This window comes from Giraffa tippelskirchi, chromosome 2 (genome assembly GCF_054371585.1).
Source record: "Giraffa tippelskirchi isolate mGirTip1 chromosome 2, T2T-mGirTip1v1.2.pri, whole genome shotgun sequence".
Lineage (NCBI taxonomy): Eukaryota > Metazoa > Chordata > Mammalia > Artiodactyla > Giraffidae > Giraffa > Giraffa tippelskirchi.
The window spans coordinates 98,196,426-98,223,414 of NC_137276.1; the positions used below are offsets into that span (position 1 = coordinate 98,196,426).

At 37.7% G+C, this 26,989-nt stretch overlaps 1 protein-coding gene across 6 annotated transcripts in view; it reads right to left on the reverse strand.

Annotated features, from left to right (window-relative positions):
- The window catches only part of PPP2R3A (protein phosphatase 2 regulatory subunit B''alpha), a 220,578-nt gene that overhangs the window by 80,153 nt on the left and 113,436 nt on the right, over positions 1 to 26,989 (reverse strand). For all 6 annotated transcript variants that reach the window (XM_081569683.1, XM_081569678.1, XM_081569679.1 and 3 more), the window contains 2 exons: positions 11,822 to 11,896; positions 3,105 to 3,191 (listed from right to left, as the gene is read on the reverse strand). In XM_081569683.1, the coding sequence (XP_081425809.1) occupies positions 3,105 to 3,191; positions 11,822 to 11,896 (162 nt within the window). The remainder of the gene's footprint in view (positions 1 to 3,104; positions 3,192 to 11,821; positions 11,897 to 26,989) is intronic.

Here is a 26,989-nt window from a genome sequence, read left to right on the forward strand (position 1 = left end):
CCTTTTTAGAAAGATTCGGAAAAAGAAAAAAAGATAAACCATAAGGAAACTCAGGAAGTAGAAAAAACAAAGTGAGATGACAGAAATAAGATCAGATATATCAATAGCTGGGACTTCCCTCATAGCTCAGTCGGTAAAGAATCTGCCTGCAATGAAGGAGACCCAGGTTCAGTTTCTGGGTTGAGAGGATCCCCTGGAGAAGGGAATGGCAACCCACTCCAGTATTCTTGCCTGTAGATTCCCATGGACTGAGGAGCCTGGCAGGCTATAGTCCATGGGGTTGCAAGAGTCAGACATGACTTAGTGACTAAACCACTGCCATATCAACAGTCACAATAAAGGTAAAGAGGTAAATCTCCCTATTAAAAGATTTTCAGATTGAGAATAAAACTCAAATCCAAAAAGCAGATCTAGGTATACACTGTCCATAAGAGATAAGTCTGACAGAGGATAAGATAGTTGGATGGCATCACCAACTTGATGGACATGAGTTTGAGCAGGCTCAGGGAGCTGGTGATGGATAGGGAAGCCTGGCGTGCTGCAGTCCATGGGGTCGCAAAGAGTCGGACACGACTGAATGACTGAACTGAACTAAACTTAAAATTTAAAAGTAAGGTTAAAATATATACTAGCTAAATCTTAAAAAGAAAGCATGTTAATATTAGAAAATAAAATGGAATCCAAGGTGAAAAGCATTATAAGAAAGATAACTATTAATATTTCATAATACAAATGTATTACTTTGATAAGATTCATTTTCTAAAACATGAATACTGGAAATCCAAAATACTTTGGCAAACTGAAAACAAGATAAATTACGAAATTATGGTAAAAAAGACTCAATGAAAGATTTTGCAGCCAGTAAAAATTATAAAGTCTACATAGAAACAAAGGAAAATCATGACATGCTAAGTGCAAAATACAGGGTATACGATTGTACACACTAAGAACTATATTAAATTCTAAAATCCAAATATGCATGTGAATAAGACTAGAAGTACATATAAAAATATTAGTTTTATTAGGGCACTAAAATATGCTTTCTCTTCTGTTTTTCAAACTTGCTTGTAATGTTTTGTTTTATAAAATGATCTTTAATGTATAAAGCAGAATATGTACAATAAAATAAATCTGGAGAAGTAGGGTGCTCTCATTTTCATCTACTGGATTGTTATAAAATGAAAAAAATGAATAACTTCTGCTGTTGGTGAGTATACAAATTTAAGTATGCATTAGTGAAGGCTTTTAGGAGGGTAACTTGGCAGGATCTATGAAATTGAAAATGCATACACCATCTGATCCAGGATTTTCCTTCCAGTAGTCTATTTTAGAGATATTCATACTCATATGGACACAAGAGGAAAAGTGTAAGGGTGTTCGCTGCATTCCTATAATAGGGAGAATATGAGAACGACTTGAACATCTTCAATATGTATGTAATTACAGCATAGCCATGCCACAGATTATGCAGTAGTTAAAAGAATGAGATAGAATTATATTGATCAAAATGAAAAAACATCAAGACATACTGTTAAGTTAAAAAAAAGTTAATAGAATATAAGTGTGGTCTCACATATTAAAAAAAATTCACAAAAAGCAGCCATACAGAACAAAACTAAGTAAATACTCCATACATATACACTCCATGCACATGCATAAAAAGGAATAAAACCACAGATAATATGGGTTCCCTCTGGTAAAAGGAGTGAAATGGCAGGATAAAGAGATAAATAGTGACTTCTGGTTATTATTTTATACATGTTTATATTATTTGAATATTTTATGTGCACACATTCAGGTACTAAGAGGCAAACTAAGGAGAGGATTAGGGAAGAAAATAGAGGGAAGCAGAACACTTGAGCTCTATTTCTAGTTCAGTCACTTAGTAGCTGTATGATCTTATCCAAGTCATTCAACCATATTTGGGGCTCAAATTTTATCCTAAGTAAGAAAAATCTGGATTATAATAATGACCTAGAAATACAAACTTAATATGCGTCGGGAATGTTAGGATTATCATTCTTCAGATGTAAGGCCTTTTTTCAATGGAATTCTTGCCATCTCAGCCCATCTCATATAACCTCCTGAGAGCCCAGGCAAAAACCAGATGTTCAGTACATATTAATAATGACTGTAATGATGACTTTTCATTTATTAGCATAAGAAATGTTTGCATATCTATTACAGATTGCTAATTTTACCAAGTCTTCATTACTTTGTCTGTCCCAGATAAAGATGGGAAAAAAATAAGAGCATAAACAAGGTTGTATTATTCACCCAAGTTTCATTTAGTATGATTTATTTAAAATAAAACACTTCATTTCCTTTCAAGTGTGACCAATTCTACTTTCTTGAAGTTAGTAGAAATGCTTGAACAATCAAGCATGAAGACTGCCTCGGTAAAAGGCTCCCACTAGTGGTCAATACTTTCTCATTTGGTAAAATAAACAAAATAATTGAATGAAATACATTCTTTCTTAAAAGGAATTTTCAGTATTTTTCTCCAGCAGGAGCTAGATAAAGAGTCATTGCTCAAAGGAACAAGTCGAAACTCCTCCATTTGTTTTGCCAGGCTCTTCCCAACCTGTCCCTGTCTCACCCCTCAGGCCTCATCACTGGTCACGTATCACTCTCTCCTTGGAGGCTGTGGCCACTTCAGACTGTCCTGCAGTTCCTGAACATGACACTTTCATGCTTCTGGGCCTTTGCTTATGCTGCTTCCTCTATCTGGAATCCCCTTTTTGTTTAATTTTTTTATCTTGTAAACACTTGATATCTTCAAGGTCAAGATCACATGCCAGTCCTACTGTGAAGCCTTCATTGCATATTTATGACACATTTCTATGGAATTTTTCAAGTCAGGTGTGGTTGTCTGTACAGTTTTCTCTTTTGTTCCACAATGCATGCCCGGATGCGAAAATCTCTTGTTACTCATCTTTGTTCCCCCAACACATCCCAGGTATCTGATAATTGCTTAATGACTGAAAATAGTGACTCTGCACATAATAGGGCTTTGCACATAATGAGCATTCAAATATTTGTTAAACGAAGTAAGATTATCATTTAAATTGCTCCTTAAACATGAATTTCAATGAGAGGCATACTTGCAAAAAGTTGCTTTTTCTTATCTCTGTTGCAGTAATTTTTCCGCTCCAAGATCTGTTGACTGTGTAGAATATTCTCTGAATAACCTGGTTCCAGAAGGAAAACAAAACCAAATAAAAACATTAAAGATATCTATTACATTATCAAAGGCCATTTTATGAATGTTCTTTGAACCAAGCTAAGTTTTGTGATTATATCAAGTATCATTTCTAGTACATCCATATACTTTACATCTGCCCTTACAGTTCTAAGAATAAAAAGATTCTTTGCTCACAAGTCTGCATTTCCTAGGTGCCTACATGTCACTTTTTTTTTTTTAACCTCTCATACAGTGATTCCTGATTCAAGTAGTGCCTATTAGGCTAGGTGTTTTTGGAAAGCACAAGAGGTGAGAAGTATACACTGGGTTGGCTTTAACAATTACTAGGTCAGAAGAATGGCTGCCAATGTGGTATGATTCAAGAGGGCATTATTCCAGTTAGCACAGCCTTATCCATTGGTGTTTTGAAGACTTACAGACTCTGGAAACTCAGATAATCTATTTGGGATAATTTATAATCCCAAGTCCTTACTTGGGCATGAACAATTTTGTTACTAACTGGGTTTTAGTAAGTTTAACAAAGGTGAAACTCTGGAGAAAGACCAGGACAAGACGAAAGAGGAGGAGGAAGGGTGGCAAGTGTGTCTGAAATTGAGGATGTATGTGCTGTGGTGGAGGGAGGACTGGAGAAGGAAGACAGGCTGTGGTCCAGGACGTAGGAGGCCACGGTGCATTCTTTCAATTTTACCTGGCTTATTCCCACCCATTTAATTTGCCCTTGACCTGGTAGTTTTGTTTTTTTTTAATTTTTCCTTTTCTCCAAAAAGAAGCAAGAGGGAGAAAAGCAATTAAAAAGGTTTTTTTTTTTTTTTTTTTTTTTTGGTACACTGGCTTTGATTTTGATTATCTAATGATATGGAAATTCTGTATCCTTGGTAGTTTTTAACATAGAAGAGATTAGATCCCTTTAAAAAGGCTATTTTAGTGCATGAAGAACAAAAAGGGGAAGACATTTGGACATCTATCGTAAGCTAAACCACTATTCTGTTTCTGGGCTCTTTGCCAAACAGAGTGATTCCCAAGAATAAGAGGAAAAAACTAGCCTCATGATGAAGGTTCAGACTTCTAGCACCCAGCATTTCTCACCCCACCTTTGCTATCAGTACTAATGTACCCTGACCTTCAGAATCCAGCTCAACCACCAGCTCCATAAGAAGCCCCAGCATAGGGACTTGGGCTGAGCTGTCTTCTGTGCTCCTGACGTCACCTGTGTCTCCTTCAGTCATCCGGTGGTTATATTCTAGACACAGGTATACCTGACTGTCATCACCTCCAAACTCTAAGGAACTTGGTCTTTTTTCACGTGTATCCCAGTGCCTGATACATTGCTCTGCCTATATCATCAGGTGGTCAATAACTACATGAAAAACTGAGGTATAATTAACATACATTACATTAGTTTTTGGCATACTAATGATTTAATATTTGTATATATTGTGAAGGGCTTCCCCAATGGCTCAGCAGGTAAAGAATCTGCCTGCAATGCAGGAGACACAGATTCAATTCCTGGGTCAAGAAAAGCCCCTGGAGGAGGGCATGGCAATCCACTCCAGTATTCTTGCTGGGAAAATCCCATGGACAGAGGAGCCTGGTAGGTTAAGGTCCATGGGGTCGCAAAGAGGTGGACATGGCTGAAGCGATTGAACATATATATTGTGAAATGATCATCCCACAATGTCTACTTAACATCCATTACTATAGTTACAGAATTTTTTTTCTTGTGAAATTTTAAGATTTACTCTTAGTAATTTTCAAATATGCAGTATAGTATTATGATCTATAGTTACCACGCTGTACATTATATCCCCATGACTAATTTATTTTACAACGGGAAGTTTATGCCTTCTGATTTTCTTCACCCATTTCCCCCTCTCCCCATCTCCCACCTCTGGCAATCCTCAATCTATTCTCTGAGTTTATGGATTTTTCTTTTTTTCTTAAAGATTTATATCATACAGTATTTATCTTTCTCTTACTGATTTCACTTGGCATAATGCCCTCAAGGTCCATCTATGGTGTTGCAAATGGCAAGATTTCACTCTTTTCTAATGGATGAATAATATTTCATTGTATATATATTCTGAAAGTGCAAGTCACTCAGTTGTATCTGACTCTTTGCGACCCCATTGACTACGCAGTCCATGGAATCCTCCAGGCCAGAATACTGGAGTGGCCTTTCCCTTCTCCAGGGGATCTTCCCAACCCAGGGATTGAACCCAAGTCTCCTGCATTGCCGGCAGATTCTTAACCAGCTGAGCTATCATGGAAGCCCACATCTTCTTTATCCATTCATTTGTTAATGAACATTTAGCTTGTTTCCATATATTGGCCATTGTAAATAAGGCCATAGTAAACACAGGGGTGCATGTATCTTTTCATGTTACTGTTTCTGTTTTCTTTGGATGAGAATACCCAGAAGCAGAATTGCTGAATTAGCTCTATTTTAATTTGTTTGAGGAACTTCCATTGGTTGCACCAATTTACATTCCCACCAACAATGCACATGGATTCCCTTTTCTCCATATCTGTTATTTCTTGTCTTTTTGATGAAAGCCATTCTAACAAGTGTGAGGTGATATCTCACTTTAGTTTTGATTTGAATTTCCCTGATGATTAGTGGTGTTGAACATCTTTTCATGTACCTGTTGGCCATCTGTATGTCTTCTTTGGAAAATTGCTTGATAAATTAATGAGGTTGGAAAGCTGTGTAACAAAGATTTCTGAGTTATATTTGTGATAGAGACATATGTGGTGGATTCATAGCTAATTGAATAACTCTTCAGAGTTTTGAACAGCAGATGGATATAACCTAGGGAAGTAATTAATATTTTACATAAATCAGTATTGTTGTCTATGATTTATTGATAGGCTACATATAAGATATACAGAAAATATAAAACAGGAAACTGTACACAAAATTATTGTGAAAGATACTACTGGACTAGAGTGTAGATGTGATCATGATCTGAAGGGCTATCAGGTGGAAGAAGTTGATTTGCTTTGTATTGCATCACAGTGTAGAAGTAGAACTGGAATTACTAGAATTACTGGATAGAAATGCTTCAGTGTAAATAAGAGTTTCCTAAAATTAGCCCTATTAAGCAATGGGTTGTATGAAGTAGCGAAGTTTCTTCTCACCAAGTTATTTACGCAGAAACACACAGGAGTCCTATGTTAGGTGGGAGTCCTATGTTAGGTGGGAGTCCTATGTTAGGTGGGAGCAGGGACTAGCTGATGTCTATAAATTCTCTACTGGCTCCACTCAGACTCTGAATGAGGTGATTCAGGGAAGAGAATAGAAGATTTTAGGCCAGAAATTATATATATATGAAAATAAAAATTAAGAATATCTTTTATCATAGTTCCTTGTTCCTTTTCTCAAGTTAAAGTCAATTACAACACATATTATTACACAAACTTTTCTTTTTGTACATTATTAGATTTTGTCCTTATTTCTTGATTCTGAATATAAAATTATCTTAAAGTCTCAGTTTCCTATCTAAGTTTTATATATATATATATACACATATACACATATATATACTCCTTAAATATTTTATATTACTTATGGAGGTACTATGTTATACTTAAAAGTATAAAACTTGAGTCTGTATTTTTGCTTATTTTATTCTTTTTTCATTTTTTGTTCTGACAGAATTTTTCAAATTTGTAAACATTTTGAATATCAAGTAATTTCCTATTTTTAGCATCTGATAAGCTACTTGTCTGATACTGTAAAAAACTGTACACGTATTCCATTTTTCCATAGCCTAAATCTCCTTATTCAGTGGCCCCACTATATCAGCACATTTATTGGTTTCCACAATACTGATTCAGCATTTTAACTTACCGAGGTAGGGGCACCATCTAGTGGTAAGAGCATATAGCTGCTGGTTCTACACTAATTGCAGATTATTCCCCCCTAACTTTTGGTCTTGGAGAATGCAATGGCAACCCACTCCAGTACTCTTGCCTGGAAAATCCCATGGACAGAGGAGCCTGGCAGGCTGCAGTCCATGGGGTCACGAAGAGTCGGACACGACTGAGCGACTTCCTTTTCACTTTTCAATTTCATGCATTGGAGAAGGAAATGGCAAACCACTCCAGTGTTCTTGTCTGGAGAATCCCAGGGACAGTGGAGCCTGGTGGGCTGCCATCTATGGGGTCGCACAGAGTTGGACATGACTGAAGCGACTTAGCAGCAGCAGCAACTTTTGGTCTACCAGTTTTAGGTTTTTAAAATAGAAATTAAGAAAAATATAAAAATATCAAAAAATGTAAAAATTAATAGCAGTAAGAATAACTACATACTACCAATGAGAGAAATGAAATTGGATAATTTTTCACCAGGGGATCTCTAGTCAACTTGATAGACAATTTGGATTATAAATCAGTTTTTCTTTATATCTACTCAATTGGAAATTTCTAATTCACAATTTTAGATCACCAGGAATGAAAGGGGACTTCCCTGGTGGCTCAGATGGTAAAGAATCTGCCTGCAATGCAGGAGACCTGGGTTCAATCCCTGGGTTGGGAAGATCCCCTGGAGAAGTGAATGGCTACCCACTCCAGTATTCTTGCCTGGTGAATTCCTTGGACAGAAGAGCCTGGTGGGCTACAGTCCATGAGGTTGCAAAGAGTTGGTTACAAGACTGAGTGATACTTTTCACACTTTTAAGAATGAAAGTATGTGTTTGGTGGCTCTGTCAAGAGACTTTTAGACAAGGGGATCAAACACAGACATAGAAATTACAGAGATTGCTCTTTGTAGGTGACGTGGATGCAGATGAACAACTCAGTGCCAGAAGCCTGGCCCTTCTACTAGGCGCCACTGAAATATCTTTACTGCCAGCACCAATATTATAAAAAAGTATTTTCAATCTTATCGCTTATTTTAAAACCTACCTCTTTCCTCAAAAATCAGCATATGCCAATAAGGATGGGCAGAGTCTTATTTACTGGTAATTTCTTTGCATGGTATGCAAATATGCAAACTCAAGGGTCACAATTTGCAGGTATTTCCAATTTTCATTTTCATTCAATATCAAAAGGCTTATTACTCAACGTCAACTCTTCTCTGGAAATAAGGGTGACTTTGGGTATTTGCTATATGCATAGTTGGTGTTCTGTCTTTCCAATCTAAAACAGCTGACAAAATAATTAAGACTAACTAAACAAACAAATATAAAGTTTTTTCCAGTAGCACAGGTTTTCACTGATAAATGGAAAATAAGTTGCCCAGTTTTCTCCATCATTTATGTGTCACACATAAGCTAATACTTGAGTCATACACTGTGTCAGCAGTTTCTTCCAACTGTAAAGTGAAATAACTGAGTAACTCTAGCATGCAAACAAAATATATTAATTGTCCTATGCTGTATGCCATTGAAATTATATAATATTCAGGAGGGTCATATGATAAATTAATTTTGCTTTTTTGAGACATTTGTCATTAATTCTGAGGCTGATCTTTGTAAGTCTCTTGGAAATACTGTTGTCTGTCTTTGTCATGAGCAGGGCAGAGCACGACACTTTTCTAAATTTGCTTACTATTAATGCCTTTAGCAAGAAAATTAATTTCATACTAGAAAGCTTATTTTGTATTTTTTATAGAAAGATTCACTGTACTTTGATATAGCGCAAAATTTTCAATGACTTCATGTCATTATCTGACCAAATTTCATAATAGAAAAGACACTGTGGAGAACAGATCATCAGTCCAATAAAATTCTATTCAGTGTGATTTTTTTTATTGGCACCTCTGTGCTTTCAATGATAGTATGAGATTATCACAAACAAGCAGTTATACTTATCTCAGTATATACAGATTCACATTTTGTATTCTCAGTTGGACCTAATTTACTACTTATGTTATGATGCTGTTTCGAGCTGCCCATTATCACTATTTAATCACAAGTAGTTTACACTTTTATGACAACTTCTGAGTAATGGATTCATCTTTAAAAAATTTTTATTGTTTACAATGTTGTGTTAGTTTCTTCTGTACAGCAAAGTGAACAAGTTATACTGGATTCATTTTTGTGAACTGGGGATAAAGTAGCATAATACTAGCAATAAAGTATAAGTTAAAAAAAAGTAAACAATAATATGCAAATACCATGGAGATATGTCAGCAGAAAATTAACTGGATTCTGTTAATTGACCTATGTAGTTCTTTTTGGTCAATGACTGACATACTAGTATGTCTCAGAAAATGTTAATTACATGCAAACAAAATTGTATCATGGCTTTTCACTCTGAAATCATAGAACTACCGGGGGTCACTAGATGATCCCAGTCTATCATAGGTCAGGGGATCATACTTTAGTAAATACCAAACTAGAAAGAGTACAAAGGAAAATTTATGCTTTCATAATTCTGTTCTTTAGCATCTTCTCTAAGAACAAATTCAAATGATTCCTATAGAGAGCATTTTCTGAATTGGCAGAAGGTTGGAATAGATTATCAAGATCTTTTCAATCTCTTGACATTCTAATACATTATTGAGTGACCAAAAAGTTTGTTCAGGTTTTTCTGTTACATCTTACAGAAAAGCCTGAACAAACTTTTTGGCCAGCTCAATTTTAATATGCCCTAAGTTTACAGATGGAGAAGGCAATGGCACCCCACTCCAGTATTCTTGCCTGGAAAATCCCATGGACGGAGGGGCCTGGTGGGCTGCAGTCCAGGGGGTCGCGAAGAGTCGGACACGACTGAGCGACTTCACTTTCACTTTTCACTTTCATGCACTGGAGAAGGAAATGGCAACCCACTCCAGTGTTCTTGCCTGGAGAATCCCAGGGACGGCGGAGCCTGGTGGGCTGCCGTCTATGGGGTCGGACAGAGTCGGACACGACTGAAGCGACTTAGCAGTAGCAGCAAGTTTACAGAACAGTCAACAATCAGAATCCAGTAATTTCTCTTTGGGATTGAAACCACGGTTACATGTAGAATTCTTAATTCTACACATGAATAATTTCACTTACTCACTCAATAAATACCTACTGTCTATCTATTATGTGCCAGGTCCTATTTCAGGTATTAGAGATACAGCAGGATCTAAATATAGACAAAGTCCCTCCTCTCATGGAGTTTATGTTATAGAGAAGGACATGGACAATAGACAAAAAATTTAAATACCAGATGTTATAGGCACTAAGAAGGAAAATAAAGCAAAACAAAAGAAGAGTAGAGGGAAAGGGCAGAGAGAGAAGACAAGTGAAGAAGGCAGAGGGTGATCAGGGAAGGTCTCACTAAGAAGGGAATGTCTGAGCACACATCTGGATGAAGTGAGGGTGTGGGTCATGCAGCAATCTGTAGGAAGAGCATTCCAGGAAGAGGAGAGAGTAAGAACAAAGCACCTGAGGCAGAAGTGGGTTTGGCTTATTCCAGGAACAGGGAGAAAAACTGTTGCTTAAGTAACAGAGTAGGGATCGTGAGGGTGTGGGTGGGTGGGTGGGTGGGGGGTTACGGAGAATAATGGCAAGAACTCTGGCTTTCATTCTGAATGAGATGGGGAAACACTGGAGGGTTTGAGCAGAGGAGTGACATGATCTGACTTACATTTTCAAAGAATAACTCTGCTTTGTGGAGATTAGACTGTAGGGCAATGAGGGTATAAGCTGGGAGACCAATTAGAAGGAATCCATGTCAGAAACAAGGATGACCAGCTGGGCCAGGGTGACTGTGGTAGAGTAGTTTAGTATCAGGTTGCGGTTAACAGGCAAAAATAACTTCTAAGATAGTCATAGATGGAAGTGACATCTTACGGTTCAAATAAAGTCTTATAAAGTTTTATGTCAGAAGAGAATCAATGTAAAAGGAAAGTTCCTACAGGAGAAAAAAGAATGGTAGTATTCTGTAACTCAACAGAACCCAACAATCCACAGCCAACAAAAAGTGCCCCGAGAATGAGAGGGTCTTCCTCGGAAGAGACTGCCCTATTTACTGGGAGATCTGAACAGGAGGTGGGGATTATATCAGCCAGGTATGGCTGTGAATGCAAGGTGTGCCCTGTGGTTCATTTGTGGAATTCTTGCAAAGATAATCTGGAAGCTAGGGCAGAGAACACCTGGTGTGGCTGCAGTGTGAGCTGCAGGCCTGTGAGCTCTCACCCATAATGCATGCCCTGCCTGTGACTGATCAAATGAGGCTGTGCATGAGAAACAGGGAATGAGAACACCTTGCAAAACAGGAGACTGTGATTATGTTATTTTAAATTCTTACATGATTTATTTTCTGATTATATATACTGTTATTTCTCATTACCATCTCAGTTCTAATTTTGAGGTACTCTAGATACATCTTTTTTTTTGGAAAAGGTTGTTGAAAAATTCTTGTATTATTTGCAAATACTAAAGATCAACTGGGTATCAATATTAATGGAGACCAAACAGAATGAGTGTATCACTTAGATTTTGTATACAAGAAACTTCTTAAGCACTAGGCACATGTAAGAAGTGAGCTAGGTATAAATAATTAATTCAATTTTTTTTCTTCCCATTTACAATAATCATTATGGCCCATTCTACATAAAGATTTAAAAGCCTAGATACTAGGTAGTGACAAAAAGGAAACTTAAAGAGTTTTATTAAGACAAAAAAGGACTCAGCCTACCGTGGTGATGTACCGGGAGTGGAATTCTGGAGCATCTTTCAGGAACGTGAGGCCAGGATGTGTATCTACCACATCCTGAAAAAGAACAAAATCATAACTAAATCAACAAACATACCAAAAAACCCCCTAAGATACATACTGAATTTTTTTAACTCTTGTACAATACTTGCCAGTTGAGCAAACTTGCTGTTTCACAATACTGAACAATGCACTTAAAATTTAACTAGTATTTTATTAAACTCAAATATTTCACAAGCACACTTTTGTGCGACTTTAATATGTACAGCATACTTCAAGAAAGTTAAAATGTTAATCTGGCTATACTTGGTGATTTGTAAATCAAGTGTCTTACAGGTACATGCTATAATTCTAACATACGTCAGCGAAATTCATCCCATAGATCTCATTAGGGATTGCCAAGTGAAATTTACACAGAAAGGAGGATAGACACAAGCCAACTAGAATGATTCTTTCTTAACCTACAGACATGGAAAATTATTGGAAAAAATAATAGCCTGGTAGCCAAATAACTTTATGTTAAGGTGTGTGAGTCAGCTAATGTTCATCAAAATCATTGTGTTGATAAATCTGTTTTCCAATTTAGGATTTTATTTATTTTAAATCTGATATCCTGTTCTCATAGAAGACTATTTGAATATTAAAACCTTGAAATAGTATTTTTTTTTCTTTGTTGTTCAGTTGCTCAGTCACATCCAACTCTTTGCAAACCCATGGACTGCAGCATGCCAGCCTCCCCTGTCCATCACCATCTCCTGGAGCTTGCTAAACTCATGTCCACTGAGTCAATGATGCCATCCAACCATCTCGTCCTCTGTCATCCCCTTCTCCTCCTGCCTTCAATCCTTCCCAGCATCAGGGTCTTTTCTAATGAGTCAGTTCTTTGCAGGAAGTGGCCAAAGTATTGGAGCTTCAGCTTCAGCATCAGTCCTTCCAATAATATTCAGGATTGACTTCCTTTAGGATTGACTGGTTTGATCTTGCAGTCTAAGGGACTCAAGAGTCTTCTCCAACACCACAGTTCAAAAGCATCAATTCTTCGGCACTCAGCTTTCTTTATGGTCCAACTCTCACATCCATATGTGACTACTGGAAAAACCATAGCTTCGACTATACAGACCTTTGTTGACAAAGTAAAGTCTCTGCTTCTTAATATGCTGTTAGGTTTGTCATAGCTTTTCTTCCAAGGAGCAAGCGTCTTTGAATTTCATGGATGCAGTCACCATCTGCAGTGATTTTGGAGCCTACGAAAATAAAGTCTGTCACTGTTTCCATTGTTTCTCCATCTATTTGCCATGAAGTGATGGGATCAGATGCCATGATCTTCATTTTTTGAATGTTCAATTATAAGCCAACTTTTTCACTCTCCTCCTTCACCTTCATCAAGAGGCTCTTTAGTTCCTCATCACTTTCTGCCATAAGGGTAGTATCATCTGTGTATCGGAGATTACTGTTATTTCACCTGGCAATCTTGATTCCAGCTTATGCTTCATTCAGTCTGGCATTTTGGGTGACATGCTCTGCATATAAGGTAAATAAGCAAGGTGACAATATACAGCCTTGACATACTCCTTTCCCCCTTTTGAATCAGTCTGTTTCTCCATGTCCGGTTCTGTTGCTTCTTGACCTGCATACAGGCTTCTCAGGAGGCAGGTAAGGTGGTCTGGTATTCCCATCTCTTTAAGAATTTTCCACTATTTGTTGTCCACACAGTCAAAGGCTTTAGTGTAGACAATGAAGCAGAAGTAGACATTTTTCTGAAATTCTCTAGCTTTTTCTATGATCCAACAGATGTTGGCAATTTGATCTCTGGTTTCTCTGCCTTTTCTAAATCCAGCTTGTTTTAAATCCTGTAAGTTCTCAGTTCACATACTACTGAAGCCTAGTTTGGAGGATTTTGAGCATTATTACCTTGCTAGCATGTGAAATGAGTTTTTTTTTTTCTAATTGGGTTTTTAAAACATTTTCAATGAGTATAGAGAATCTAATGGAGATAATTACTGTTAATTTAATAACCAGAGGCAACAGTAATGCTACCACAGAAATAATCTATTAATTTGCTAGTCGTGAATGGACAGACATCAGTTACATCTCTTTTGTTTCCTTAGAGCAGTTAGCTATTCATACTTAGCAGTACAGTCTAAAACCAATGAACCTTATTTAAATTTTTATTTGGAAATAATTTTAGTCTTATAGAAAATTACAAAAATATTACAGAGAGATTCCCTATGTTCTTCTCCTAGCTTCTCATAATGGTAACAACAAACCACAGTACAATTATCAAAACTAAGAAATGAACATTGATGTAATACTGGGTTGGTGCAAAAGTAATTGCGGTTTCACTCTGTTGAACTTTGCTGTTTGATACTGGAATACATTCTCAAATAAAAGTGGTTATACATCATTTTAATGCACATTTCTTGCTTTATGATTAATGACTTGTTACTTGTTTATTTTATATATATTTTAGACTCCAGAAATGATGTTAGACAAGCAAATTTCAGTGATTTTTTATTCGAGTTCAAAATGGGTTGTAAAGCAGTGGAGACAACTACCAATGTCAACAACACATTTGGCCCAGGAACTAATAACGAACATACAGTGCAGTGGCAGTTTAAGAAGTTTTGCAAAGGAGATGAGAGCCTCGAAGATGAAGAGCACTGTAGCTAGCCATCAGAAGTTGATATTGACCAACTGAGAGCAATCATTGAAGCTGATCATCTTACAATTACATGGAAAGTTGCTGAAGAACTCAACATCAATCTTTCTACAGTCATTCGGCATTTGAAACAAATTGGAAGGGTGAAGAAGTTTGATAAATGGCTGCCTCATGAGCTGACTGAAAAGAAAAATCGTTGTTTTGAAGTGTTGTCTTCTCCTATTCTATGCAACAACAATGAAACATTTCTCAATCAAATTGTGATGTGTGATGAAAGGTGGACTTCATACAACAGCCGGTGATAACCAGCTCAGTGGTTGGACCAAGAAGAAGCTCCAAAGCACTTCCCAAAACCAAACTTGCACCAAAAAAAAAAAAAAAGGCATGGTCACCGTCTGGTGGTCTGCTGCCCATATGATCCACTACAGCCTTCTGAATCCCAGCAAACCATTACATCTGAGAAGTATGTTCAGCAAATCGATGAGATGCACCAAAAACTGCAACGTCTGCAGCTAGTATTGGTCAACAGAAAGGGCCCAATTCTTCTCCATGACAATGCTTGACCACATGTCGCAGAACCAACACTTCAAAAGTTTAACGAATTGGGCTACAAAGTTTTGCCTCGTTTGCCCTATTCACCTGACCTCTTGCCAGCTAACTACCACTTCTTCAAGCATCTTGACAACTTCTTGCAGGGAAAATGTCTCCACAACCAGCAGGAGGCAGAAAATACTTTCCAAGAGTTCACTGAATGCTGAAGCACAGATTTTTATGCTACAGGAATAAACAAACATTTTTTGATGGCAAAAATGTGGTGATTGTGATGGTTTTTATTTTGATTGATAAAGATGTGTTTGAGCCTAGTTGTAATGATTTAAAATTCACAGTCCAAAACTGCAGTTACTTTTGTACCAACCTAATACTAAACTCGGAGAAGGCAATGGCCCCCCACTCCAGTACTCTTGCCTGGAAAATCCCATGGACGGAGAAGCCTGGTAGGCTACAGTCCATGGGGTCGCTAAGAGTCGGACACGACTGAGCAACTTCACTTTCACTTTTCCCTTTCATGCACTGGAGAAGGAAATGGCAACCCACTCCAGTATTCTTGCCTGGAGAATCCCAGGGACGGCGGAGCCTGGTGGGCTGCCGTCTATGGGGTCGCACAGAGTTGGACACGACTGAAGCGACTTAGCAGCAGCAGTAGCAATACTAAACTACAGATCTTATTCAAAATTTACCAGCTTTCCCCCTAATGTCTTTTTTTCTGTTTCAGGATCCTAATTGTATTTAGTTCTTGTGTCTCATTGCTATCCCAATCCATGGCAGTTCTTCAGTCTTTCCTTATGTTTCATGATTCTGACACTTTAATGAGTTCTGGTCAGTTATTCTGTAGAATGTCTCTCAATGTGGCATGTCTGGTATTTTCTCATGATTAAAGTTACACACTTTTAGTGAGTTTACCACAGAAGTGATGTGTCCTTTTCAGTCATATAAGGAGTATGTAGTTGATAGGTCTTACAACTTGTATTAATTTTTGAATACACTTGGTTAAAGTGGTATCTGTTGGGTCTGCCACCATAAATTTATTACATTCCTTTAATAGTTGATAAATATCATGGAGGAGATACTTAGAGACTCTGTCAATATCCTGTTTCTCTGCAAATTTTTGCCCACAAATATTAGCAGCCATTGATAGAAATTGACTGTGGCATTTTTATAGTGCTGTTTACCAAATTTATATAGTAGTGTTAACTTTGCTTTTCCCCTCATTCCCTCCACATTTGTTAACTGAAATTTTTCTATAAGGAAGAGCTGTCCTTTCCCTTGTATTTATTTGTTCAATTTATGTCGGTATAGACTCATGGGTATTTATTTAATTCTGTGGGTTATAATCCAATGCTATCATTATGGTGGATTATATCATTTTATCCACAGCATCATGAAATACTAACATTATTCTGCTGCTCAAATTGAGCTAGCTTTGGTCTCCGGGAGCTGTTAGGTTGGCTCCTTTGTCCTCTTGACATACCCCATCCTTTTGTGAACACTTCCATATTTTCTGGTATCACAAAATAGTGCAGGCTCATTTTATATTTTCTATGCTCCCACTGAGAATCAACCTTTTCTCCAGCCTTGATTCCTTTTACTGGAGAATGGTTCAGTTCAGTTCAGTCATTCAGTTGTGTCCAATTCTTTGGGACCCCATGAATCGCAGCACGCCAGGCCTCCCTGTCCATCACCAGCTCCTGGAGTCCACTAGGGTGTCATTGCTACCGAATTCTCTTAGTAGACAGAACTAGGAATACATGTATGTATGTCAGTTCATACATACACATATACTTGTATTTTTCTATATCTATTATGTATTAAAAACTATGTAATCATACAGATAACTAATTTTAATTCAATACTGCAAGGTTCCCCCTTTCCTTTGTAATTTTTAACAGAATTGCCAACCCTTACTCCATTGAGAAAGTAATTTACTAACTAGACTACAGTATTTGTATACAGTATCTTTGGTCTTTAGTTTTAGAGTATCCAGTGAAAATATTATTTTGAGATACCAAGGTAACATTTCATGCAAAGATGGGCTCGATAAAGGACAGAAATGGTATGGACCTAACAGAAGCAGATGATATTAAGAAGAGGTGGCAAGAATACACAGAAGAACTGTACAAAAAAGATCTTCACGACCCAGATAATCACGATGGTGTGATCACTCACCTAGAGCTAGACATCCTGGAATGTGAAGTCAAGTGGGCCTTAGAAAGCATCACTATGAATAAAGCTAGTGGAGGTGATGGAATTCCAGTTGAGCTATTTCAAATCCTCAAAGGTGATGCTGTGAAAGTGCTGCACTCAATATGCCAGAAAATTTGGAAACTCAGCAGTGGCCACAGGACTGGAAAAGGTCAGTTTTCATTCCAATCCCAAAGAAAGGCAATGCCAAAGAATGCTCAAACTACCGCACAATTGCACTCATCTCACACACTAGTAAAGTAGTGCTCAAAATTCTCCAAGCCAGGCTTCAACAATATGTGAACCATGAACTTCCAGATGTTCAAGCTGGTTTTAGAAAAGGCAGAGGAACCAGAGATCAAATTTACAACATCTGCGAGATCATCAAAAAAGCAAGAGAGTTCCAGAAAAACATCTATTTCTGCTTTATTGACTATGCCAAAACTTTTGACTGTGTCGATCACTATAAACTGTGGAAAATTCTGAAAGAGATGGGAATACCAGACCACCTGACCTGTTTCTTGAGAAACCTGTATGCAGGTCAGGAAGCAACAGTTAGAACTGGACATGGAACAACAGACTGGTTCCAAATAGGAAAAGGAGTATATGGTCACCCTGCTTATTTAACTTATATGCAGAGTACATCTTGAGAAACGCTGGGCTGGAGGAAGCACAAGCTGGAATCAAGATTGCCAGGAGAAATATCAATAACCTCAGATATGCAGATGACACCACCCTTATAGCAGAAAGTGAAGAGGAACTAAAAAGCCTCTTGATGAAAGTGAAAGAGGAGAGTGAAAAAACTGGCTTAAAGCTCAACATTCAGAAAACTAAGGTCATGGCATCTGGTCCCATCACTTCATGGGAAATAGATGGGGAAACAGTGGAAACAGTGTCAGACTTTATTTTTGGGGGGGGCTCCAAAATCACTGCTTATGGTGATTGCAGCCATGAAATTAAAAGAAACTTACTCCTTGGAAGGGAAGTTATGACCATCCTAGATAGCATATTAAAAAGCAGAGACATTACTTTGCCAACAAAGGTCCATCTAGTCAAGGCTATGGTTTTTCCAGTAGTCATGTATGGATGTGAGAGTTGGACTGAGCGCTGAAGAATTGATGCTTTTGAACTGTGGTGTTGGAGAAGACTCTTGAGAGTCCCTTGGACTGCAAGGAGATCCAACCAGTCCATCCTAAAGGAGATCAATCCTGGGTGTTCATTGGAAGGACTGATGTTGAAGCTGAAACTCCAATACTTTGGCCACCTCATGCGAAGAGTTGACTCACTGCAAATTACCCTGATGCTGGGAAGGATTGGGGGCAGAAGGAGAAGGGGACGACAGAGGATGAGATGGCTGGATGGCATCACTGACTTGATGGACATGAGTCTGGGTAAACTCTGGGAGTTGGTGATGGACAGGGAGGCCTGGCATGCTGCGATTCATGGAGTCACGAAGAGTCAGACACGACTGAGAGACTGAACTAAACTGAAGGTTATTTAGCTCTTTAGCTCTTTCCTTCCTTTATCTTCTTTAACGTAGTTGTGTTACCCATTTGTAATACAGTTCATTTGTTATTGTTTATATTCTATGTTGGGCTTCTTTTCTACAGGTTTAGTTGATTTTAATTCATTGTTTATTTCTTGGAGGGTGAGTATGCAAAACATTACTATGATAGTTCTAAGAGTCCAATCTAATGTAGAACTGACATCTTAATAATACCAAATCTTCCTATTCATAAAGAACAATCTCTCCATCTATATAAATCTTAATTTCTCTCAGCAATGTTTTACTGTTTTCATTACCCAGGTCTTGTACATCTACTGTCAGATTTACCTCTAAGTATTTAATATTTTGGTGAAGAATTATAAATGGTATTTAAAAGATTTTATTTTCACTTATTTGTTGCTAGTATATGAAAGTTGAGTTTCATATATTGATCATGTATCTGTAACCTTGCTAAACTCACTTATTAAATACAGCTTTAGCAGCATCCCATAAATTTTGATATGCTCTATTTTCATTCATTTCAAAATACTTCCTAATTTTCCTTTTGATTTCTTCTTCTCTGACCCATAAGTTGTTTAAAAGTTGTTATTTATCAAACATTTAGGAATTTTTCACAGATCTGTTATTATTTCTAATTTAATTCCATTATGGTCAGAGAACACATTTTGTGAACAGAATATTTAAAATTTGTTGAGATTTATTATGTGGTCAGAATATAGTCTATCTTGGGAAATATTCTGTGTATGTGTTAAAGGTATGTATATTCTGTATGACAAGGGTATGCTTGAACCCATACTGTCTTACTCAGATTCCTAATGCCCTTTTTGCTTTTCAATATAAAGTAGAAAAGATAACATGTAGGGAAAGACAATAAAATATATTAAGATTTCACAGGAAAAAATTAAAAGAATGTGTATTCTGCTGTGGTTCAGTGAAGCGTAATATAAATGTCAATTAGGTCAGGTTGGTTGATAGTCTTGTTTAAGTGTTCTATATATCCTTACTGATTTTCTCTCTACTTGTTCTATTCATTATTAAGAGCAGCACATGGAAATCTACAACTACATTTATGGATTTATCCTTGCAGTTCTATTGGATTTTGCTTCATGCATTCTGAAGTTCTGTTATTAGGTGTATAAACATTTAGAATTGTTATATCCTCTTGATAAACTGACCCCTTTACCATTCCCCAGAAATATTATTTTCTCTAAAAATTACTTTGACATTAATATAGTGACTCAACTTTTTCTTTTCTTTTTGTGGCAAAGAAAACATAAGATTCATCCTCCCAACAATTTCCAAGTGTAGAGTACAGTATTGTCAATCACTTGCACAATACTGTCAATCACTTGGGCTTCGATTGTTTTCAGCTTGAAACAATTACATCCAGATATTTTGGGGTGCAAATACTGTAGTTAACAGACTACAATATTGTCAATCACTTGCACAATCTGGGATATCCCCAGATTCTCCCCACTTCCCATCCAACTCAATCCTGCATGACTGAAAGTACTACACTCATCACACAATGAACTCTTACTTCATCCTCCCTCCAGCCCCTGGCAACCACTATTGTTCTATTTGTATGCATTTGACCACTTTAGATTCCTCATAAGTGGAGTCATGCAGTATACATCTTTTTGTGACTGGCTGATTTCCCTTAGCATAACGTTCTCAAGATTAGTCTATGTTGCTTCATGTGACAGAATTCTCCTTTTTTAAAAAGGTAAACAATATTCTGTTATATATATATACCACATTTTCTTAATCCATTCATCCATTGATGGACATTTACATCACTTCTACCTCTTGACTAGAGTGAATAATGCTGCTATCAACACTGGTGTACAGATCTCTTTGAGATTTTGTTTTCAATTCTTTTGGATGTATACCCAGGAGTAGTATTGATGATCATATGGAACTTCTGTTTAATTTTCCACAGTGGTGGCTATACCATTTTACATTCTTACCAGTATTCCAGTTTCTCCACATCCTTACCAACACTTAAAAAAACAAACAGTAGCCATCTTAATGGGTGTGAGGTGGTATCTCATTGTGGTTTTAATTTGCGTTCCCCTGCTTATTTAATGATGTTGAACATCTTTTCATATGCTTATTTGACATTTTATCTTCTTTGGAGAAATGGTTATCCAAGTCCTTTGCTTGTTTCAAATTCAGGCTACTTGTTTACTTGTTATTACTGAGTCACAGGAGTTCTTTATATAATCTGGATAGTAGCCTATCCAGATATGTTTACAAACACATATCAGATATGTTTGCAAATACGTCTTCCATTCTGTAGGTTGCCTTTCACTGTGCTGTTTCTTTGCTGTGACAATTTAAAATTTGATATAATCCCATTTTGTCTTTTGCTTTTGTTACCTGTGCTTTTGGTGTCATATCCATAAAAATCATTGTCAAAACTAGTATCATAAAGTTTCTCCCTATGTTTTCTTCTAAAAGGTACATAGTTTGAAGTCTTATGTTTAGGTCTTTAATTCATTTTAATTTTTCTACATGCTATGAGATATGATCTAACTTCTTTCCTTTACATATGAATATTCAGTTTTCCTAACACCATTTGTTGGAGATTATCTTTTCCCCACTGTTACTCTTGGCAACAACACTGAAGATCATTTGACCATATAAGCAAGAATTTATTTCTGGGTTCTCTACTCTGTTCCATTGGTCTACATGTCTGTGTTTACGCCAGTACCATCCTGTTTTGACTTCTGTGTCTTTGTAATATGTTTTGAAGTCATAAAGTGTGAGACTTCCAGCTTTATTCTCCTTTTACAGGATTGTTTTGGCTATTCCAAGTCCTTTGAACTTCCATATGAATTTTAGAACTGTTTTTTCCACTTCTGTAAAAATACCACTGGTATTTTAAAACAACTTTATTGAGGTATAATTGATATACAAAAACTGTACATATATCTGAGTCTGGACAAATGCATATACCTTAGGAAACCACCACTGCAATCAAGGTAACAGATACATCCATCATCTCCAGCACTTTCCTTGTGCTTCTCCTTTTTTGTTTTTTGATAATACTTAACATGAAATCTACCTTTTAACAAAAATTTAAGTGCACAACACAGTACTGTTAATGACAGGCACTATGTTGTACAACAGATCTCTAGAACTTAACTTGTCTTGCATAACTCATTGAACAACATCTCCATGATTCCACTTATACAGGATATCTAAAATAGTCAAACTCACAGAAGCAGAGAACAGAAATGGTACCTGCTAGGGAATGGCAGAATGGAACCGCTGGGATTTTGATAGAGGTTACATTGATCTATAGATTGCTCTGGACAGTATGGGCATTTAAAAACAGTAAGTCTTTCAATCCATGAACATGGAAAGCCTTCCATTTATTTATAAGAATTTTCTTTTAACAGGCAAAAAATTAAACAGAAGTTTAATAATGTGTATACATGGGAGAGACCCAGGAAAACTGAGTAACTAGCCAAAATGGCCAAAGCTCTTACTTTAAATACCATCTTCAGCTAGAGACACTAGTGGATGTTGGAGGTGGTGGTTTGAGACTTCAAAGGGGAGGAAAGCAATTCACATGAAGATGGAAAAGCAATGTTTGATAAACAAAGGTTTGCTGGGCAAACAACAGGACAGGAGGACACAGAGTGGACTGTGATCTCTAGGCCCTGCTCAGTTTTGCCCACCATACTTGGCCCATATTTTTTGCAGAGATTTCCACTGACTGCTCTGATCACTCTGTTCCAGGAAGAGGTCCTCTATCTAAATTTTTTTAGGCAGCTAGGGAGATGGTCAAAGTTTTTCCTGAGTCTTTTGGGCTTCGATTGTTTTCAGCTTAAAATAATTACATCCAGATATTTTGGGGGTCAAACTTTGCTCCCTTACATGGACTTCAGTGACGAAGTCAAAATATGAATGGGTTACCTCACAAAAATAATTCCCACAGACTTTGGAGGTGGGTGTCAAGGCACATGAACTCCGGGGGCCTGCAAGAGAGCTGACAGCTACTGCAGTGAGGGAATTCCTGGGGACCTCATCCTTACCCCCCAGCAGATAATGCCTGGGACATTTGGTTATTAACAATGTAAGAAATTAATACTTTGATGAAACTTGCTTTAGGGGTCTTTCCGGCCCCCTGTCTTCATGGCCCTTTTTGACTGAGTTCAGAGCCCTTGAAGTGCCTTCAAAATCCTCCACTCCCTAGCCACTGGGAAATCTCTACTGGGGTCTGCTTTCTTCCTGGAGATCCATGAGGAGAGAGGTCTGGGTATATAGGTGAGATCCTCGAAACAGTGAGTGCATGGAAAAGAGATGTCAAAGGGCTCAGCCCTGGGAGTTCCAACATTCAGAAATCAGAAGAATGTGGAGGGACTTTTCTGCTCTTGTCAAATTATTTCTTTCTTGAGTTCTTGGCGATAACATTTCTGGCTAAAGGGTGGGAACAATATGCCTGTAAATGAATATATGAGTCAATTTCTGGGCAACTTCACCATCATTGGATATTAACATTCAGCTTTTGGGGGGTTTCTTTCAGAATGTATAAATTGTTATCTTCAGACTACTTTCATCTACATTTCTTTGATTTCTAGTGAGAATTAACATTTTCCTGTCTGGGGCTTCTCTGGTGGCTAGTGGTGAAGAATCCGCCTGCAATACAGGAGACGACTACAATGCAGGAGACACAAGTTAAATCCCTGGGTCGGGAAGATCCCCTAGAGAAGGAAATGGCAACCCACTCCATCATTCTTGCCTGGGAAACCCCATCGACAGAGAAGCCTGGCAGGATACAGATCATGGGGTTGCAAAAGAGTCAGATAAGACTAAGCAACTAAACAACAACTATTTGTTTATTAACTATATTTCCCTTATGGGGATGGTCCTGTCTTTTATCTCTTTATCTTTTAGAATATAGACATTTATTTTACAAATTTGAATCAGCTATTTTTTTATTTAATTGTTTTGTTGAAGTATAGTTGATTTACAGTATTATGTTAGTTTCAGAATTTTTGCAGATTATATTCCATTATAGATTACTACCAGAAAATGGCCATCATTCCCTGTGCTAAACAGCATATCCTTGTTACTTATTTTATAATATATAATATATACTTTTTCAGATTCTTTTGCATTGTAGGTTATTACAAGATATTGAATACAGTTCCCTGTGCTATATAGTAGGTCCCTGTCGTGTATCTATTTTATATATAGTACATGTATCTATTAATCCAAAGCTCCTAATTTATCCCACCCTCTGGCTTGGTTCCCCTTCAGTAACCATAAATTTGTTTCTATGTCTGTGAGTCTGTTTCTATTTTGTAAATAAGTTCATTTGTATCATTTTTTAAGATTCTACATACAAGTGATAGCATATGATATCTATCTTTGTCTGACTTACTTCATTTAGTGTGATAATCTCTAGGTCCATCTATATTGCTACAAATGACATTATTTCATTCTTTTTTTACGGCTGAGTAATACTCCATTATCTACATCTTCTTTATCCATTACTCTGTCAATGGACATTTAGGCTGCTTCCATGTCTTGGCTATTGTAAATAGTCCTGCTATGAACATTGAAGTGCATCTATCTTTTCAAGTTAAGGGATTTTGTCTTTTCCAAATATGTGCCCAACAGTCGGATTGCTGGCAGCTCTAATTTTACTTTTCTGAGTAACCTTTATACTGTGTTCCACACTTGCTGTACCAATCTACATTCCACCACAGTGTAGGAGGGTTTCCTTTTCTCCACACCTTCTCCAGCATTTGTTATCTGTAGACTTTTTAATAGCCATTTTGACTGGTGTGGCAATATACAGCCTTGACGTACTCCTTTTCCTATTTGGAACCAGTCTGTTGTTCCATGTCCAGTTCTAACTGTTGCTTCCTGACCTGCATACAGGTTTCTCAAGAGACAGGTCAGATGGTCTGGTACTCCCATCTCTTTCAGAATTTTCCACAGTTTATTGTGAACCATGCAGTCAAAGGCTTTGGCATAGTCAATAAAGCAGAAATAGATGTTTTTCTGGAACTCTCTTGCTTTTTCGATGATCCAGCGGATATTGGCACTTTGATCTCTGGTTCCTCTGCCTTTTCTAAAACCAGCTTGAACATCTGGAAGTTCACGGTTCACGTATTGCTGAAGCCTGGCTTGGAGAATTTTGAGCATTACTTTACTAGCATGTGAGATGAGTGCAACTGTGCGGTAGTTTGAGCATTCTTTGGCATTGCCTTTCTTTGGGATTGGAACGAAGACTGACCTCTTCCAGTCCTGTGGCCACTGCTGAGTTTTCCAAATTTTCTGGCATATCGAGTGCAGCACTTTCACAGCATCACCTTTGAGGATTTGAAATAACTCAACTGGAATTCCATCACCTCCACTAGCTTTGTTCGTAGTGATGCTTTCTAAGGCCCACTTGACTTTACATTCCAGGATGTCTGGCTCTAGGTGAGTGATCACACCATCGTGATTATCGGGTCGTGAAGATCTTTTTTGTACAGTTCTTCTGTGTATTCTTGCCACCTCTTCTTAATATCTTCTGCTTCTGTTAGGTCCATACCATTTCTGTCCTTTATCGAGCCCATCTTTGCATGAAATGTTCCCTTGGTATCTCTAATTTTCTTGAAGAGATCTCTAGTCTTTCCCAATCTGTTGTTTTCCTCTATTTCTTTGCATTGATCACTGAGGAAGGCTTTCTTATCTCTCCTTGCTATTCTTTGGAACTCTGCATTCAGATGGGAATATCCTTCCTTTTCTCCTTTGCTTTTCGCTTCTCTTCTCTTCCAAGCTATCTGTAAGGCCTCCTCAGACAGCCATTTTGCTTTTTTGCATTTCTTTTCCATGGGGATTTTCTTGATCCCTGTCTCCTGTACAATGTCACGAACCTCTGTCCATAGTTCATCAGGCACTCTGTCTATCAGGTCTAGACCCTTAAATCTATTTGGCACTCCCATGGTATACTCATAAGGGATTTGATCTAGGTCATACCTGAATGGTCTAGTGGTTTTCCCTACTTTCTTCAATTTAAGTCTGAAATAAATTTGGAACAGACTGGTTCCAAATAGGAAAAGGAGTACGTCAAGGCTGTATATTGTCACCCTGCTTATTTAGCTTATATGCAGAGTACATCATGAGAAACGCTGGGCTGGAAGAAACACAAGCTGGAGTCAAGACTGCCGGGAGAAATATCAACAACCTCAGATATGCGGATGACACCACCCTTATGGCAGAAAGTGAAGAAGAACTAAAGAGCCTCTTGATGAAGGTGAAAGAGGAGAGTGAAAAAGTCGGCTTAAAGCTCAACGTTCAGAAAACTAAGATCATGGCATCTGGTCCCATCACTCCATGGGAAATAGATGGGGAAACAGTGGAAACAGTGTCAGACTTTATTTTTGGGGGCTCCAAAATCACTGCTGATGGTGATTGCAGCCATGAAATTAAAAGACGCTTACTCCTTGGAAGAAACGTTATGGCCAACCTAGATAGCATATTTAAAAGCAGAGACATTACTTTGCCAACAAAAGTACGTCTAGTCAAGGCTATGGTTTTTCCAGTGGTCATGTATGGATGTGCGAGTTGGATGGTGAAGAAAGCTGAGCGCCGCAGAATTGATGCTTTTGAACTGTGGTGTTGGAGAAGACTCTTGAGAGTCCCTTGGACTGCAAGGAGATCCAATCAATCCATCCTCAAAGAGATCAATCCTGGGTGTTCATTGGAAGGTCTGATGTTGAAGCTGAAACTCCAATACTTTGGGCACCTCATGCGAAGGGCTGACTCATTGGAAAAGACCCTAATGCTGGGTAGGATTGGGGGCGGGAGGAGAAGGGGACGACGGAGGATGAGATGGTTGGATGGCATCACCGACTCGATGGACATGGGTTTGGGTGGACTCCGGGAGTTGGTGATGGACAGAGAGGCCTGGCGTGCTGCGATTCATGGGGTCGCAAAGAGTCGGACACGACTAAGCGATTGAACTGAACTGATGACTGGTGTGAGGTTATACCTCATTGTAGTTTTGATTTGCATTTCTTCAAGAGCCTTCTTTTGATTAGCGTTAGTATGATATATATTTTTTCCTCTCCTTTTACTTTTAACCTGTTTGTGTCTTTATGTTTCTTTCAGGGTCTTGGTTTTTTGTCTAATCTTTGGGTCTTGGTTTTTTTTGTCTAATATTATTTTAGGTCTTGGTATTTTTGTCTAATATTTGCCTTTGAGGGATATGCACACCACTTATAGGTGACTATTG